The 16,991-nt window shown below is 33.7% G+C and overlaps 3 protein-coding genes and 1 non-coding gene across 4 annotated transcripts; 3 read left to right on the forward strand and 1 right to left on the reverse strand.

Annotated features, from left to right (window-relative positions):
• The first annotated feature begins 531 nt into the window (after positions 1 to 531).
• Positions 532 to 612, forward strand: TRNAL-AAG (transfer RNA leucine (anticodon AAG)). The gene has a single exon. It is a non-coding gene; the product is annotated as a tRNA-Leu (tRNA).
• Positions 613 to 1,467: 855 nt separating this feature from the next.
• On the forward strand, positions 1,468 to 4,013 carry LOC108457468 (zingipain-2). The gene is made up of 5 exons (XM_017756549.2): positions 1,468 to 2,015; positions 2,605 to 2,840; positions 2,939 to 3,079; positions 3,170 to 3,601; positions 3,784 to 4,013. Exons 1-5 carry the CDS (start codon positions 1,601 to 1,603, stop codon positions 3,853 to 3,855), a joined length of 1,296 nt encoding a protein of 431 aa, XP_017612038.1. The 5' UTR covers positions 1,468 to 1,600; the 3' UTR covers positions 3,856 to 4,013.
• A 152-nt stretch (positions 4,014 to 4,165) lies between these two features.
• LOC108457469 (uncharacterized) lies at positions 4,166 to 5,773 on the reverse strand. The gene has a single exon (XM_017756550.2). The coding sequence runs from the start codon at positions 5,206 to 5,208 to the stop codon at positions 4,363 to 4,365; it is 846 nt and encodes a 281-aa protein (XP_017612039.1). The 5' UTR covers positions 5,209 to 5,773; the 3' UTR covers positions 4,166 to 4,362.
• A 10,575-nt stretch (positions 5,774 to 16,348) lies between these two features.
• LOC108455498 (thioredoxin H-type-like) lies at positions 16,349 to 16,869 on the forward strand. The gene is made up of 2 exons (XM_017754049.2): positions 16,349 to 16,559; positions 16,670 to 16,869. Exons 1-2 carry the CDS (start codon positions 16,440 to 16,442, stop codon positions 16,811 to 16,813), a joined length of 264 nt encoding a protein of 87 aa, XP_017609538.2. The 5' UTR covers positions 16,349 to 16,439; the 3' UTR covers positions 16,814 to 16,869.
• The last annotated feature ends 122 nt before the right edge of the window (positions 16,870 to 16,991 follow it).

Consider the following 16,991-nt stretch of genomic DNA (forward strand, 5'->3'; position numbering starts at 1 on the left):
AAATTCCCGGGATACTATCTCTCTTTCACTTTTTTAGTCGTCGTTCAAACTCAATTTACGTTTCACTCTTATTATGAAAATACTTCTAAATTGGTTTAACTTATCTAAAACTCTATTGTACTATTTAGAATATATATTCAATATTAAAAACATTTTTTTTATAAATTTAAGTAAATATTTTATTAGAAAATAATTTACGCTTTCAAAAACCAATTTTCATTTTCAGAAAAAAAGAAAGTATTTTTCAAAATATGGGAAATGAGAAAAATGCAAAAGCCAGCGTTGCTATCAATACAAATCTTTCCAAGTAAAGCAAGCTAAAAGTGGAGCATTCCAGTCACATATGGTAAGAACTAAGAAGTCTAGCCTCTTCCTTGACGCGATTAATGAAGAATTGCACTTTCTATCCATTTTTTCATAGAGTTATTGCATGCAAAAGCAGCCCACCAAGACCAACTTCGCGTGCGGACTTCCATTTGAACCCAAAGAACAAAATCAATAATTATATTATAGAAAGGACTCGCTCAATATGTTGAGATGGCCGAGTTGGTCTAAGGCGCCAGATTAAGGTTCTGGTCCGAAAGGGCGTGGGTTCAAATCCCACTCTCAACATAAATTTTTCTTATTTTTCAGCTTTTGTTCAAAGCTTACTGGTTTGCAGGGCCATGGACTTAAAATTGGCTGAAATGAGTTTGGGCCATGACTTTTAGCAAACAAGCAACTGGGCTAAATCGAAGAATGATTAGGAATTTTATAACACCCAACCCAATCATCCCCGCAAAATATATTCCTTATGCTAAGGATTAAGAAAACATTACTACTAAATATAATTAATTTATTATCATAAAATATCTAAAAATGGTCTTCTACTTATGTAATATTAACATACCTTTATAATTTATCTTAATCTAGTGGTGTTTGTTCTACTATTACTAAAAAAGAGTTTTAGGATTTCTGCTGCAGAGGCAGCCATCCCCATTGCTACATTGCAAAATCCCCTGTGCTTTAAAACGCTGATTCACGAGAAGATGCACACTTCAATAAGAGCATGAACATCCAGATGCACCCAAAATGAAGGCTACATTCAAAAAAAGTTCAAAGTGTAAGTCCTTATTTTTCTCAAAAGCAAAATGAGAATTTGCTGTTAATATTTAATATATTATTTTTCAATTTGATATCATCAAAACTTAGGAACGGGCTTTATGGAGCTTAATACTTGATTCAGATTTCAGGCAAAGATTGGTCTTACGCGGCTTACTCTATAGCCCGTCACTTGTTTCAATTTGGACCAATGAATACACGACGTAGTTGAAATTAAAGGAAAAAACCAAGAAGAAACCGACAAAACACAAGCCCGAAGCTTTTGGAATTCATTTTTAACCTAGTCATCCGATTTTACTTTTTTTTTTTTTCCCGACAAGGCGAAGATGATAAAGGAGGGTGTGGTCGTTTCGGACAATTTACTTACTCATTGTAAGAAAGCCATGTTTTCAATTCCTCTTTGGTTGCCCATATTTCTAGGCAACTTCAGTCAGCTAAAAAGATATAGACCATTTAAAAGACCCAGATCACCCCCCTTCTTTTTCTCAAACAAAAAACAATGGAACCTCTTTTGGCTTCCTTTCTGCTATCTTTCCTTCTTTTCTTTGACCTTTCTTCTGCTGCTGCTTCTCCCTCCCATATCTCCAAGAAATTTGAAACTTGGTGTCAACAACATGGAAAAAGTTACTTATCCGAGGAAGAAAAATCTTACAGGCTTAAAGTCTTTGAAGACAACTATGCCTTTGTTACTCAACACAATGCTATGGTCAATTCTTCTTATTCTTTGGCTCTCAATGCCTTTGCCGATTTCACTCACCACGAGTTTAAGGCCTCCCGCTTGGGTCTCTCCGGTGCTGCCATTCAGTTTAGGCGCCCCAACCTTCGAGAGCCGCGCCTTGTTCGGGACATCCCGGATTCATTGGATTGGAGGGAGAAAGGCGCCGTGACTCAGGTCAAAGATCAAGGGAGTTGTGGTATGCTCAATTTTTTATTGTCCTTTTTTGGGTGATTAACAAGCACTGATTTAAGCTTCATCTAGATCACATAGCTTATTTGGCCTATTTTATAATTACCAGAAAATTGAACATACCGTTTGTCTTAATAGACTGCTGTATGATTATTTGGGAACTTAGATAAGCGATGATCCCTCTGGTTTTGAATGATTCTTAGTTCTTTCTAGACTTTTGCAGTTTCCCTTTTAAATACTTAGATTTTATTGGATTAATTTTAATACATCCATTGTAATGCGAAAAATTCTCTCAAGTTAATGTAAATATATCTCATTTACTCTCCCTGCTTAATTTGAATTGATTATGTTATGTGCAATTGAAAAGAAACCACTCATTTGATTTCTCTTCCTTCTATTTCCTGTTTTCACTCTTCTGTTTTATGGTTCTTAGAGTTTGGTTCAAATATGTATTATGATTATGAATAGGTTTATTCCAACATCATAAGTCATACATGGAAATGTTACAGAGCAATCTTTTGAGTCACAACTTGTGGCTTAAACTTGTTTTTAATGTAATTTAGATGGAAACAAATCTTATTATTGTCCTTGTTTAGGTGCTTGTTGGTCATTCTCGGCAACCGGAGCTATAGAAGGTGTAAATAAAATTGTCACTGGATCTCTTATCAGCCTCTCTGAACAAGAATTGGTTGATTGTGACAAAACTTACAATACTGGCTGTGAGGGTGGGTTGATGGATTATGCATTTCAGTTTGTCATCAATAACCACGGAATAGACACTGAAGAAGACTATCCTTATCAAGGTCGGGAACATACTTGCAACAAAGAAAAAGTACTGGTTTTTCAATTCCTTAAATCTTTTACTCTTGTCAAAAAGTTTCGTGTTTGTTCAATAACCTCAGTTTTGATATATGTGGTAATTTGTTACAGCTGAAACGACATGTGGTAACAATTGATGATTACACTGATGTGCCTATGAATAATGAGAAGAAACTGTTGCAAGCGGTGGCAACTCAACCTGTGAGTGTAGGTATATGTGGGAGCGAGAGAGCATTTCAATTGTACTCCAAGGTTGGTTATAAGTTTTTAACTTCTGATAGTTTTCAAAATTTACTTTTGTTGATCCGTTATAGTTATGATTAGTGATTATTTATGTGGCAGGGGATATTCACTGGTCCATGCTCAACTTCCTTGGATCATGCGGTGCTGATAGTAGGTTATGGTTCAGAAAATGGAGTGGATTATTGGATTGTGAAGAACTCATGGGGTAGGAGGTGGGGAATGAATGGCTATATTCATATGATACGTAACAGTGGCAAATCTGAAGGGATTTGTGGCATTAACATGTTGGCTTCCTATCCGATAAAGACTAGCCCAAATCCACCTCCTTCACCTCCTCCGGGGCCAACTAAGTGTGATTTCTTCACTTACTGTTCGGCTGGGGAAACCTGTTGTTGTACGCATCGCATATTCGGAATATGCTTTTCGTGGAAGTGTTGCGGGTTGGATTCAGCCGTGTGTTGCAAAGACAATCGTCATTGCTGCCCTCATAATTATCCAATCTGTGATACAAAGAACAACCAATGTCTCAAGGTTAGTAACAAGTTTTTCATTTCTATCTCAAGTAATTGAAGCATGGTTTGAAAAAGAGTCATGTGATTTGTAATGTCAAAGTGATACTTGAAGGGCTCTTTTATGGTTGCAGAGGTTTTTTTTTTTTTTGTGTGTGTGTGTGTTTGATTATTCCATACTAACGGACATTTTTATGCTTGCAGCGTGTTGGAAATGCCACAATAATGGAATCATCTGATACGAATCTCGCTTTTAGGAAGATCAGCAGTTGGTGATCCTTTGTTGACAATTGGATTCTATAGAATATATTCGGAGTTGTATTAGTAACACATTTTTCATTGGATTTTCCTTTTCATAACGCTGGAAATTTCTAAGTAGAATATCTACTTTTAAAATCTATGGATGTAAAGGCGCAATTTTACGTGAAAAAGAAGGGGAGCTTTTTATTTTTATTTTTAAAGGAAACAATACATTGAAGATAATTGGTCTGGCAATGCCGGCTACCTTGCTTAACTAGTTGGTGTTGCTGCAACTGCACTGTTCAATTGGTGTTGGTTTATACGTTTCATTGAAATAAGACTGAAATTGCAGCGAAAAAGTCTTAACTGCATGCTTCAACCATGTTAATATCAATAATTCATTCAAGTGGCTAACAAGGAGCAATAGCTAATTGAAAAAACAAGCAGAGATTCCATATCCGTAATTTACAGTTCGTGTATAACGAATTACGCATCAAAATAGCTATATATTCACTGAAATTTTTCGCTTGATTAAAGTCCTCATCACGAAGAGGGAAACACGTCTTTCACGGCCGAGGCGGCCGACAAGTAATTAAGGGTGTTCCTTAAAGTTTCCTTCTCTCTTTTTAACCTGGTGGCAGTGTCTTCCAACTCCAGTAAAGCCTGCTGCTCTCTCGGCGCCCCTTCGAATGTGCTCCCCACGAAGAAGGAAAAAGGGGTCGGAAACAGATTCCTCCTCAAATCCAGCGTTTCCTTTTCCGGTTTCCCGTTAAGACGATTCGATAACCGAATCACGTCTTTCATGTAAGTCTCCACTTCGCTGGCCAATCCTTCCAAATCTTCGTCCCCGGAGGGTCGGTCTTCGAGCCAATTGACTTCTGCGACAAGATAAGGCTTCGTACGGACAACGTTGGTGATACGGAACCGTTCCTGGCCTTTACATATGAGGAAGAAGCGGTCATCGACGAGACGCTCATGTTTGACGATCTCGCCGACGCAGCCGACGTCGGTGGTGCCGGTGACGGAGTCGGAGTAAATGACGCCAAAGCGGAGGTCGGTGTGGAGGAGCGTGTGCATCATAATGCGGTAACGGAACTCGAAAATCTGGAGAGGGAGGATAGCGCCGGGGAAGAGAACCAAGGGCAGAGGGAATATAGGGAGCTCTACGACGTCGTCTGGTTTAGAAGGATCTGTTTGGTCATGATCGGGGAAGGAAGAGGCCGAAGCTCGAAGAGAGCTGAGCCTGTGAAACCTGCGAGATTGAGAGAGAGAAGATGGCTTCAAAAAGGACTTCAACATGGGGTATGGATTGGCTGCGTTAGGGTTTATGGAAGGCTGGTGAGTGAGTGAAGAAGAAGAGTGAGAAGGTATTAGCTGAGGGAGAGCCATTGAGGTAAGACCAGAAGCTGTTCGAAGTTTTGCGTAAACGAAAAGAATAAGAAGAAGCTAAAACTGAGAGTACTAGTTTGAGTTCCCCATTGTTGAAGAGAAGGAAAATACTTGCTTACTAGTAGCTCAGATATTTGTTTTTAGAAGGGCATTTGATATGTTGAAATGTATTCTGGAAAAGCTTAAGCTAGGGAAGAAAAAAACCAGTGGTATATGTGTTAAGAAGGAGTGGATAAAATTGTGGGGTAGAGGGAATTCGGGGCTGAAAATGTGGATTGGAGAATCCCACGTGGGAGTTTAGTTATCTGGATTTTTCTGGCCCATTTCTTCAACTTTTGGACGTAAATTTTTGCATTGGACAATTGTGGTGCTGCTGCCTGCTGCTTCATCATTTCATCACAAATGCAAGGGGAAATAATATCTTTCTCAAGACTTGGATTTATCATTGATACAAAATTTGGGATAATGACCAAGAATTTTAACTGTTATTGACGACATGTATCGTGATTTTATTTGTTTCCAAATTTCCTGAAACTAATGAAAATTTATATATCTATCTACATATATTAATGTCACCTGTCAATTTTATTTAAAGTAGTAAATATTACTTTGAACAGATTTTTACTTTTTTATATTATATTATAAAATCTAAAAGCTACAAGAATTAAAAAAAAAAAAAAGAGTTGAGAGCCCAAAATTACATGACCTTTCATCATTCAACCTTACCCTTTTAGCATTGTGTTAAATAATTATTTCAACCTTTCATCTTTTAACCTTATAAATCTGTTTAATAATTAATTTCAAGTTATACCCACAATATGAATTTATTGTAATCTAATAATATATCATTGTATACAAAGGCACGTTCCACGTAAAGCAAATATGGCCAAAGATGTTATGAAAAAGCTAGCGAGGGACAGACAAGTTGCGCTGCGCTTCTTCCAAAACCCACCTACTGTGGTGGCAGCATTGATTGAGCAAGACAGGGAAGGTGCCGCTGCTGATGGCTGTTAGATAGTTTGGTTGGATCTTATCTAAACCTGTTCATGAGTCGAGCTATCCGTTCACGTTTTAAGGGGCGTTCGAAATTTAGAAGAGTTTGAGTAAAAATATTAGGCTCAAAAAATAGGTGTGGATAAAAAAATTAAGCTCGTTTAAAGTATGGGTCGGGCTTAAACATTCAAGGCTAAAGCCTAACAAGCCTGACCCGATCCAATCTATTTTTAAGTTTATAATATTTTATATTATGTTATTTTTATATATTATGTAATTTAAAACACATTAAAAATTAAAATATACTAAATATATAATCTTGCTCTAATGTAAACATTAAAATAATTTTAAAATGACTATATAAAATTTTCAATAAATAAAAATTATTAAATATAAAAATAAAATAAATATTTTTAAAAAATAATATGAGTGAATTTAAAATGTGTTTGGATTAGTCTTTTACAAATATAGACAGATTTGAATAAAATTTTAAACCTATATTTTAGGTCGAGTTGCACTTGAATAAATATAAAATATGTTAATATCATACTTAAGCTTTATCCTAACCCAGTCCACGAGTAGCTTTAGTCTTTTCTCCTGATTACCTCATTTATACAAAAAAATTATATATTAATTATTTGTTAGTGAATTTGACCCAATACAAAGAAAATGGATATTGTAAACAAAAATTCACGAGTTGGGCTTGTAAAGATAAACTCCAATCCAAATACAATAGGCCTTTAACAAGGCTTGGGCTTGAGCTTCGGCAAAGCAACACGAGTTTCCTCGGATAAAACTATTCAATGTGAAACCAAAACAAGCACATGGACGCTAGCACCGAGGCGATATGGTTTTTTTCTACCGTCGTGCAACATGTTGGGTGTCGACGTGTCGTGCTCTTATCCAAAGTCAAAGGGGAGGGCGTTTGGCTTTTCCTTTACGCGATACTGAAAAACACGGTACTATCGGCAGCCGTTGTAAGGGATAAGTATGGTAAGTGATTATGGGAGATTGAGAGAAATATTGAAAGTTACGATTGTTAAATAAGCTGAGTTTTGAACTATTTATGACGGTGTTAAATTAGTATGGGATGTTAAGTGAAAAGAAGTTATAGTTGAAATTGATTGTATTATAACTATTAAAAGTATTTTTGGTAGTGTTAAAGGACAAATGAATAAAAATTTGATCTCAAGAATAAAAAAAAACTGTGTAAGTATGATTATTGAACAGATTCTAAGTAAAATGCATTTTACTTCATTCATTTTAGCAGGATTAATGAAAGAGTTTTCAATTGATCCCCAAGTATTCCATGTAGTTCCTCCTAAAATTGTTGATCAGATTCAATTAGATAATCGATCCTTACGATCTAATTCTAATGACGCTTCTATTAGTTTGTAATTACTTCAATCCTATTTTTACTAAAATAAAAAATATGGTTCTATTATCGCCGTTGACGGTATAACTATGTGTTGCTGTCATATGAGAATACGCACGTGTTTCCATAACATTTACCGAAGGCATTCTCGCAACAGGATTACAAATTCTGTAACACTCTTGTACCCGACCTGATCGCCAAGTTAAGATATCAGAATGCTACACTTGTTACCAAAGTAAAACAATCAAATTCGTTTCATTCTGAATACTTATTTAATCACGTTGATCAATTTAAGCTTTTGATATGCCTTAGTATCATTCGAGTCTGATACGAGTTTATTGCAGCCTTTAAAATAGTCTAAAGAGGAACATAGACTAGAGTGAAAGGCTTTCAAAATTTAGGGGTGACATTGCGATGTTTAGGGGTGACATTGCGACGACTTCACAAACTGACTTATGTCGTCATGATGTGGTTCCTCTGTCATCGCGTCAAGAATTCTATTTCCCATGTTTTATCATATTTAAAATTTTTAACATCCAAGTCCTTTTTCAAAGCTCAAAATTCAATTAATTCGACTCATTTCATATAGCAAATCATTCAGATTTAAGTATTTATAGTTTCAAATCCACATATTATAACATGATATTCAATCAAAAATAGCAAGGCTTATAAAATTGACACAATTATTGAAGTTTTACAAGTAAGTCCATTAGAGGATTCACACTTACAAATACAATTTATTTTTTTCTACACCTATTAATTTATTAATTAGGATTTCATCAAATCATTTTATGAGAATCACTTACCTAGTACCTCACCAAAGCATTTGAATTTATTTTATATATTTTCAAGTCCATTTTTTGCAACTAGAGTTTAGTATGGGTCGGGCCACCCGGCTCAGCCTGAAATATAAGAGGGTTTGGACAAAAATATAGGCCCGAAAAATGGGTTTGGACAAAAAAAATAAGGCATGTTTAAAAAATGGGCCAGGCCTTGAGTAAGGCATTTTGGCCCGAGCACGGCCCGAATTCATTAAAGGACAAAAAAAATCTAATTTTTTCATATTATTTTCTTGTTATTTTCTCCCTATTTTGCCACCATTTTACTATTATGTTGCTACCATTTTGTTGTTATTGTTTGGATATAATATAAAACATATTTTATTGTTAATTTTGTTATTATTTTAAAGACATTTGTTAATTTTATTATTATTTTAAAAACATTTGTTTGTTAAGTTGCATCTGTCTTAGTGTTATTTAAGTATACATATTTTTAAAATTTATTTTCAATTTGTTGGGAAATATTTATTTTGATGTTTTTAGTATTTTGATGTATTATATATATTTTAAAATTATATAAAATAATATAAAATTAATATGGGTGGGCCGAGTCGGGCCCGGGTTTTAGCATTTTTATCCGGGTCTGACTTGGACAAAATTTTAAGCCTATTTTTAGAGCCTGGTCGAGCACGGGCCTAACAAACGGGCCTAATTTTTAGTCAGGCCCGACCCAGACCCAGCACGGCCCATGCTCACCTCTATTTGCAACAATTCCTTAGTATTATCACTCTTCTATTATTTTGCCTCCCCCTCCTCTCCATTCCACATCCTTAATGTATATTTTCTTATACATAATTTTTTTTCTCTTAACATATCATGCCTATGTGGGACATTAATTAAGGTTTTTTTTTAATTACACAATACTCTTATCAAGGCTATCCATTTGAGTGTCAGTCACTAAAATTATTTATATGAAATTTTTACGATAAAAATTTCAAAATTTTTACTTATTCCAATTAATACAGTAAATTCTTTAAAATTTTTCCTATTTTGCTGCTAGGCAACTCTAACCCTTATTCACTAAAAATTAAGGTTCTTAAGTTAGAACAGAGGAACCCGAAATCAATTTGAACTTGTCTCACAAAAATTCATATATCTCATAATATAAAATTCTTTTGCTTACACCGTTTCTTCTATGTAAAACTAGGCTCAATAGGTTTAATTTCATACTTTAATTAATCTCTAATTCGATTTATACAATTTTTGGTAAATTTTCAAAGTTAAACTACTACTACTGTCCAAAATTGTTTTAGTACAAAATGTTGGTAACTAAGTTTATATCACCCTCCTTTCCTTTCTCTACAATATTTTCCATCACTTCCTCTTATTTCCCTTCACTAACATATTAAGAACATACAACTTTATATAAGAAAATTCTACTTTAACATTATTTTCATGCTTTTTCAATAATATCAAACTTAAAAATATATAGAAATATTGATGTGCTTACCTTATTCTATTGATTTCAAACTTTAACTTTATTTTCTCTCTCCTCCAACTTCTTTTTTCTTGAATTCAAGATAATATTCTTGTTCTCCATAGTCTTCCTATCATTTTGATCTCTTGATGGTTATGGAAATTCCTTGAAATTCTAAGTGAAAATGATGGATTTTTGTTGAAAGGTTCAAATTGTAACAAAAGAAAAGTTTTTTACATCTCTCCCCTTCACTCACATTGGAAAGGTGGGAGGATCATCTCTTCTTTTTTTTTCATCATCTTTCTCTCCTTTTATACTAGCTATTTATAATAAAATATTAATAAAATATCTTATTAAAATATTAATAAAGTAATATTTATCTAATTAAATAATTACAAAATATCATCAAAATATCCCCAACATCATCATTGCCTTCTAGAGTTCTCTCTCTTTCTAATTGACCATTTTGTTCTTGAATAATCACTTAATTTGATAAAATTACAATTTAGTCCCTTATACTTTTTTTGGCTTATTCAATTTGGTCCTTATTCATCCATTTTCCTTAATTTCTAGATCTTTCTACCTTAAGGATATGTGCACTATTGACTTTTCACTTTTCACTTTCCATATTTATACTTATGCCACAAAACTTTTTGCATATCTACAATTTAGTCTCTTCCTTAATTTAATACATTAAGTTTCGCTTCTTGATTTAGCTTTCTTTTGATATCTTGTAACTTTCGTTTTCTTGATCTTATAGATTTTTTACGCTAAGATTTTATCTCATATTATTTACTACAAACGAAATTTTGAGGATGTTACAAATTCCCTATGTAAAAGAATTGCAAGTAGTAAACCTCTCTCGCAGAAATCAACAAACAAAGCAAAGGAATCTAATTTTGCTGATTTACTAGCTTTGACTTTGGGAGGAAGGAATCAGAGGGAAAAACAATGGTGGAAGAGGGACAAGTAATCAACTGCCACACTGTTGAGTTGTAACACCTCATACCCGTACCTGAAACTGGGATAGGATACGAGGCATTACTGAGATTTTCAGAATAATTTCAATTAATTTATATCATTTAGTATTCATTTTCATGTTTCATGTAACATCATATTATAATTCTCGTATCATATCAAATATTCTATCCGTTGAATCATTGGAGTTCCGATGGATTTTTCAACGGTACACTTGAAGCGTACATTTCCATATTCCATCAATTCATATTCAGAAATAACCTTTAGGACGTTTAATCATCAAGCACTCTCTCGAGTCACTTCTCATGTAGCTGTACCGAATCAGGATTACCTTTTCAAGTCAAATTCTATCCGCCTTAAGTTACCGCAGTGAATTAGGAACAAATCCTATCCACTTTGAGGTATTATAGTGAATCAGGAACGAATCCTATCCACTTTATATTCTCGAGAAGGCTTTTGTCAGATTAACCGTTCGGGTTATCTATTTCTGCAACACAAGCAGGAACTCTTTCATTTGGGAAATCACCTATATCCATCCGGAGCCTAATATTTAAACAGATTTTATCCCTTTCAGGTAATTTCAGAACATACATTATTTATTTCATTTCAACATACATACATTTCATATATTCAATTCAAACATCATATAAAATACGATACAATATTTAAATTGTCATATTTACATGCTCATTCAAGTTATACGAACCTATCTGACTAAATTGCATAAATACCAAGATTTTTTGGTAATTTACCATTTTCCCAATTTTTACCCGATCTTAAATTAATAATTTCATTCAATTTATTAATTTAGATAATAAAACAATTCATTCCCTTCAATTTGGTCATTTTTCACATTTTTACAAAATTGCCCCCTAAAGTTTTACTTTTATTCAATTTAGTTCTTGAGCCTAGAACATACAAATTAACCGTACTAGCTGAATATTCATATATATTTTCCTCCTCCTCTCCATTCCACATCCTTAATTTATATAACATGCTATAAATAACACTATCAATAATTTCACTATTTACTTATATGTATATTCAAAACTGTCCATTTGAGTTATAGTCACTAAATTATTTATATCTTGAGCTATAGAACTTGAAGATCTGCTAATTTTCCCTAAAACTAGACGTACATATCTTCTTACCATAAAATTTTAGGAATTTTTGGTTTAGCCAATAAGTACAGTTTATTCTTTAAAGTCACCTCTGTTCTGCTGTCTGACAGTTCTGACCCTTCTTCACTAAAAATTAATTATCTGTTCGTACAGGATTTGAATGATGTTCCCGTTTATTTCTCTTGAAAATAGACTCATTCAGGATTCTAAACATATAAATTTAAGCCCCTAATTATTTTTCTCCAATTTTTTATGATGTTCCAAATTCAGAACAGGAGAACCCAAAATCATTCTGACCTTGTCTCACTAAATTTATTATATCTCATAATTCGCAATTACATTACTTACACCGTTTCTTCTATAACAAATAGACTCAATAAGCTTTAATTCCATATCTTTTTTAATCTTCTAATTCTATTTTCACAATTTATGGTGATTTTTCAAAGTTAGCCTACTGCTGTTGTCCAAAGTTGTTTTAGTGCAAGATGCTTATTTACCATGTTTATAATACCCTTATTTTCTTTCTCTACACTATTTCTCATTACTTTCTCTTATTTTCTCTTCACTAACATATTAAGAACATAAGACCATATATAAGAAAACTATACTAAAACATCATTTCCATGCTTTTTCAATAATAAAAATCTTAAAAATATATTGAAATCTTCATGTTCTTACCTTGTCCTATTGATTTCAATCTTCAACTTGATTTTTCTCTCTCCTCCAGCTTCTATTTATTGAATCTAACTTGATATTCTAGCTCCCCATAGTCTCCTTGTCATCTTTCTCTCTTGATGGCTATGGAAATTCTTTTGATTTCAAAGTGAAAATGGTGAATTTTCGGTGAAAGAACCAAATTGTAAAGAAAATAATTTTTTCTTTTATTTTCTTCTCTTCCAACGTTGGTTGCATGGGAAAGATGGATGGTGTGTGCGTGTTTTTTTTCCACACACACACACATATATATATACACTAAATAAAATAATAAAATAATAAATATCTTATTAAAATATTAATAAAATAATATTTATCTAATTAATTAATTTAAAATATCATCAACATAATTATTACATTCTAGAATTCTCTCTCCTACTACTTGACCATTTTGCTCTTCATAATCTTTTAAAATTTCATCATTGAGTCATCACTTAATTTGAAAAAATTACGATTTAGTCCCTCATAATTCTTCACCTATTCGATTTGGTCCTAATTCATCCATTTTTCTTAGTTTTTAGATTATTCCACCCCTAAAATATTTGCACTATTGGTCCTTCAAAATTTTCATATCTACATTTTAACCCCTCAAATTTTAAGTATTTATTCTTGGGCAACAAAACTTTTTTTAACTTTTACAATTTAGTCCTTTCTTGAATTAATAATGTTGTAACACCCCGTACCCGAGACCGTTGCCGGAGTCGAACACGAGGTGTTAACGGACTTAATTCATTAATTAAACAGCTCATACAATTCATTTTAAAATTTCCAGACAAGCTGGCTAACTGCATCACAGTCGCTTTAAAAATCATATCTCGAGTTACGAAACTCGAAATCCAATTCCGTAAATTTTTCCTGAAACTAGACTCATATATATATCTACTAATTTTTTCTAGAATTTTGGTTGGGCCAATTAGTACAGTTTATTAGTTAAAGTCTCCCTGTTTCAGGGTTCAACTACTCTGACCTCAGTGTATTACGAATCAGATATCTCCTGTACAGAGCTTCAATGACTATGCCGTTTATCTCTAATAAAACTAGACTCAATAAGGAATCTGTACATATAAAGCATGACTTCTAATTATCTTTGTAAAATTTATGGTGAATTTCCAAATTCAGAACAGGGGATCCAGAAATCTCTCTGGCCCTGTTTCACAAAAATTTAAACATCTCATAAAATATAGCTCATATACCTGTTTCGCTTATTCCATATGAAAATAGACTCATCAAGCTTCGATTCCATAACTTATTCATTATTTAATTCCATTTCTACTATTTTTAGTGATTTTTTTAAACTCACGTCACTGCTGCTGTCTGAATCTATTTTATGGTAAATTTTACCTATTTCATGGTTTCCATGGATTAGCTAGCAATTTGACATACATAATACCAAATATGATCATGATTAGCCATTCCAATGGCTAATCATTACCAAGCATTTCTATTTCCATACCACTCAATAACCATATCATAAGACCATACATATAAAATGATTATAATGCTATACATGCCATACTCAAAATATACAAGCCATTATGCCAAGATGGTATACGGATAGTGTGAGCGTGCCTCCGACCGTTTTCGATTTCGAGCTGGCTTGTCAACACTACAAGGAATGAAAAGGAGGAGTAAGCATAAATGCTTAGTAAGCTCACATGCAAATAGCAAGTAACATAACCATATAAGCAAACATAAAACATCATTTGCATAATCATCACCAAGACATTCATATCACCTTTTCATTTATCATCTTACCATATTGTTGTTATATCGAGTTTTCAACCCGAGGGTTAAGTACATACCTGTTCAAAGTATCCATTTCACAACACTTACCAATACGTCCCTTTCATCTTGAGTATTCCTCCATTTGAGTAGAACTTTACCCGTTGAACACATCGAATATAATTCGGATACATGGATAACTTGCACATAAGTGCCACATATGTAGCCAAGCTACCATGTAACCCGCCCATAAGTGAACTCGGACTCAACTCAACGAGCTCGGGCGTTCGCATCCATAAGTGAACTCGGACTCAACTCAACGAGTTCGGATGCCTAGTTACATCTCACGAACTCGGACTCAACTCAACGAGTTCGACGCCTCGCATCCATAAGTGAACTCGGACTCAACTCAACGAGTTCGGATGCTCAACCATCCTAGTGACATGTCACTTGTATCCTAATCTATTCCTAAGGTTCAAACGGGCTTTTTCCTCGATCTCACATCTTTGCCGTCTTCCACGGAATATCGAAATCGATACTTGGTGATAGTTCATACTCATCAAGTAATTCACATAATTACATATTATCAAACAATTATCACAAGTATAATATTTCATAATAATTATCATATCATTTAAAAACATTAAAACATTTAAAATAATAACTATGTTACCAACATTTACATATGAACTTACCTCGTATGCGAAAATGGCTATTTTACCATTTCGTCCACAACTTGGTATTTTCCCCATTTTAGCCCGATTTCGGTTTTCCTTGCTAATCGAGCTTGGAAGCTTGAAAACCCTAGCCATGGTTTCTCCTTGCTATATTCGCCATGGGGTTGAAGATGAGCAAAATTGGCTTTTAATCTTGTATTTTAATTCATTTTACCCTAAATGACCAAAATGCCCTTACTACTAAACTTTCCAAAATTCCATCCATGTCCAATTTTGTCCATAGACTTAGAAATTGGTAAAATTACTCTTTAAGGACCTCTAATTAATAATCTAATTCAATTTTATGCAAAATACTTCTAGAACACAAGTTTTGCAATTTATTCAATTTAGTCCCAAATTTCAAATTAAGCACTTTATGCATAAAATTTCTTCACGAAATTTTCACACAATCATGCAATCATATCATAGACCTTAAAATAATCATAAAATAATTATTTCTATCTCGGATTTTGTGGTCACGAAACCACTATTCCGACTAGGCCCAAAATCAGGATATTACAAATGTAATATATCATAATATACTTCCCAATGTTGACATAATAAAATTTCCCTTTTTGTCACTTTATTTCTTTATTTTACTATATCAAGGATAATATCTTACTATAAAAATTTTTGGGATATTATATGAGTCATGGAAATAGCAACTTCAGTTGGCTGAAGAGTTCAAGAAGCTGGTAAAAATTCATGTTTTGTCTATTTATTTGATAATCATGATTTGGCTTTTAAGACCCTCAGTTGACTTGAATTTGAATTTTGATTTTCAATAATTAAGTAATTTTCTATCCTGTCCCATTAAAGGGGACAATCGAGTATTTATATACATGGTTACTATTCGTAGAATTGACATTCTTAGTAGACTCTATGCATATTGGACACGTATGCTGTTTTGGGTTGTCTGTTAGATTTCGTGGTCCCTACATGCGAACTCCTTAGGTATATGCGAGCTGAAACCACAAGCTCCCCTTGCGAGCACCTTGTGGCATGTGTGAGCTGAGACAGTGAATTCTCGTTGCTGACTTCTCACTATAAAGCTTGCATGTATCCGTCTGGTAAAGCTAAACAGTGTGTCCAAGCCGTGTGGAATGGTCCAACCCGTGTGGCTCTTGTACCTTGATCCAATTTTCCGTTTTTCACTCTTTTTGCTCCCAAATGCTCTCCTAGGTATAAAAACATGAATTTAAAGGATTAGAAGCATAAAATTCACTATTAACATCGAATAATCACAAAAAAAAAAAAACGCATTAAGAATGAGATTAAAATATGTTATTTTTAACACCTATGAATAATATTTTAAAAGCTTTATCATACTCGAGCTAAGATTTTATTGAGTAGGACATGGTGCATTTCATAGCTTCATGGAGAGGGACATGTCGTGTTATTGCACCAGTCCTGGTAGATCTTGCTAAAAAGCTGCCTAATGTAACATACTTGAAGGTGGATGTGGATGAATTGAAGGTAGCGTTATGTAATTAGATTTTGATTTGTATTAAACTTTGACTGAATAAAAGGATGGCAGAAGTAGTTATTGTTTTCTTGACGAATTCATTGTTTTATTTATCTCTCAGACCGTGGCGGAGGAATGGAATGTGGAGGCCATGCCAACTTTTATCTATCTCAAAGAAGGCAAATTGATTGACAAAGTTGTGGGGGCAAAGAAAGATGAGTTGCAGCAGAGAATAGTCTTGACCAACTTGGTGCACAAAGTATGAAATAAAACTTGTATTCTACTGCTTCAACTTTGTTTCTGAAACTAGAATATCATAAAGATCTGTCTTTGGACAGATACGAAATAACATGCGGTTGTTGTGTTCTACTACTATTTGCTTCAGTATATTAAAATTGTTAGTTTTTCTGACCTCAGGAATTGACTTCCCTGTCAATAGCAAA

The sequence above is a fragment of the Gossypium arboreum genome, chromosome 5 (genome assembly GCF_025698485.1).
Source record: "Gossypium arboreum isolate Shixiya-1 chromosome 5, ASM2569848v2, whole genome shotgun sequence".
Classification (NCBI taxonomy): domain Eukaryota; kingdom Viridiplantae; phylum Streptophyta; class Magnoliopsida; order Malvales; family Malvaceae; genus Gossypium; species Gossypium arboreum.

What these genes read in the sequence shown, in the direction of transcription:
- LOC108457468 (XM_017756549.2), top strand. Translation starts at nt 1,601, where the DNA reads ATGGAACCTCTTTTGGCTTCCTTTCTGCTATCTTTCCTTCTTTTCTTT. An exon ending in CAAAGATCAAGGGAGTTGTG is followed by an intron (nt 2,016 to 2,604) that starts GTATGCTCAATT and finishes GTCCTTGTTTAG; the next exon opens with GTGCTTGTTGGTCATTCTCG. An exon ending in ATACTTGCAACAAAGAAAAA is followed by an intron (nt 2,841 to 2,938) that starts GTACTGGTTTTT and finishes AATTTGTTACAG; the next exon opens with CTGAAACGACATGTGGTAAC.
- LOC108457469 (XM_017756550.2), bottom strand. Translation starts at nt 5,208, where the DNA reads ATGGCTCTCCCTCAGCTAATACCTTCTCACTCTTCTTCTTCACTCACT.
- LOC108455498 (XM_017754049.2), top strand. Translation starts at nt 16,440, where the DNA reads ATGGTGCATTTCATAGCTTCATGGAGAGGGACATGTCGTGTTATTGCA. An exon ending in TGGATGTGGATGAATTGAAG is followed by an intron (nt 16,560 to 16,669) that starts GTAGCGTTATGT and finishes TTTATCTCTCAG; the next exon opens with ACCGTGGCGGAGGAATGGAA.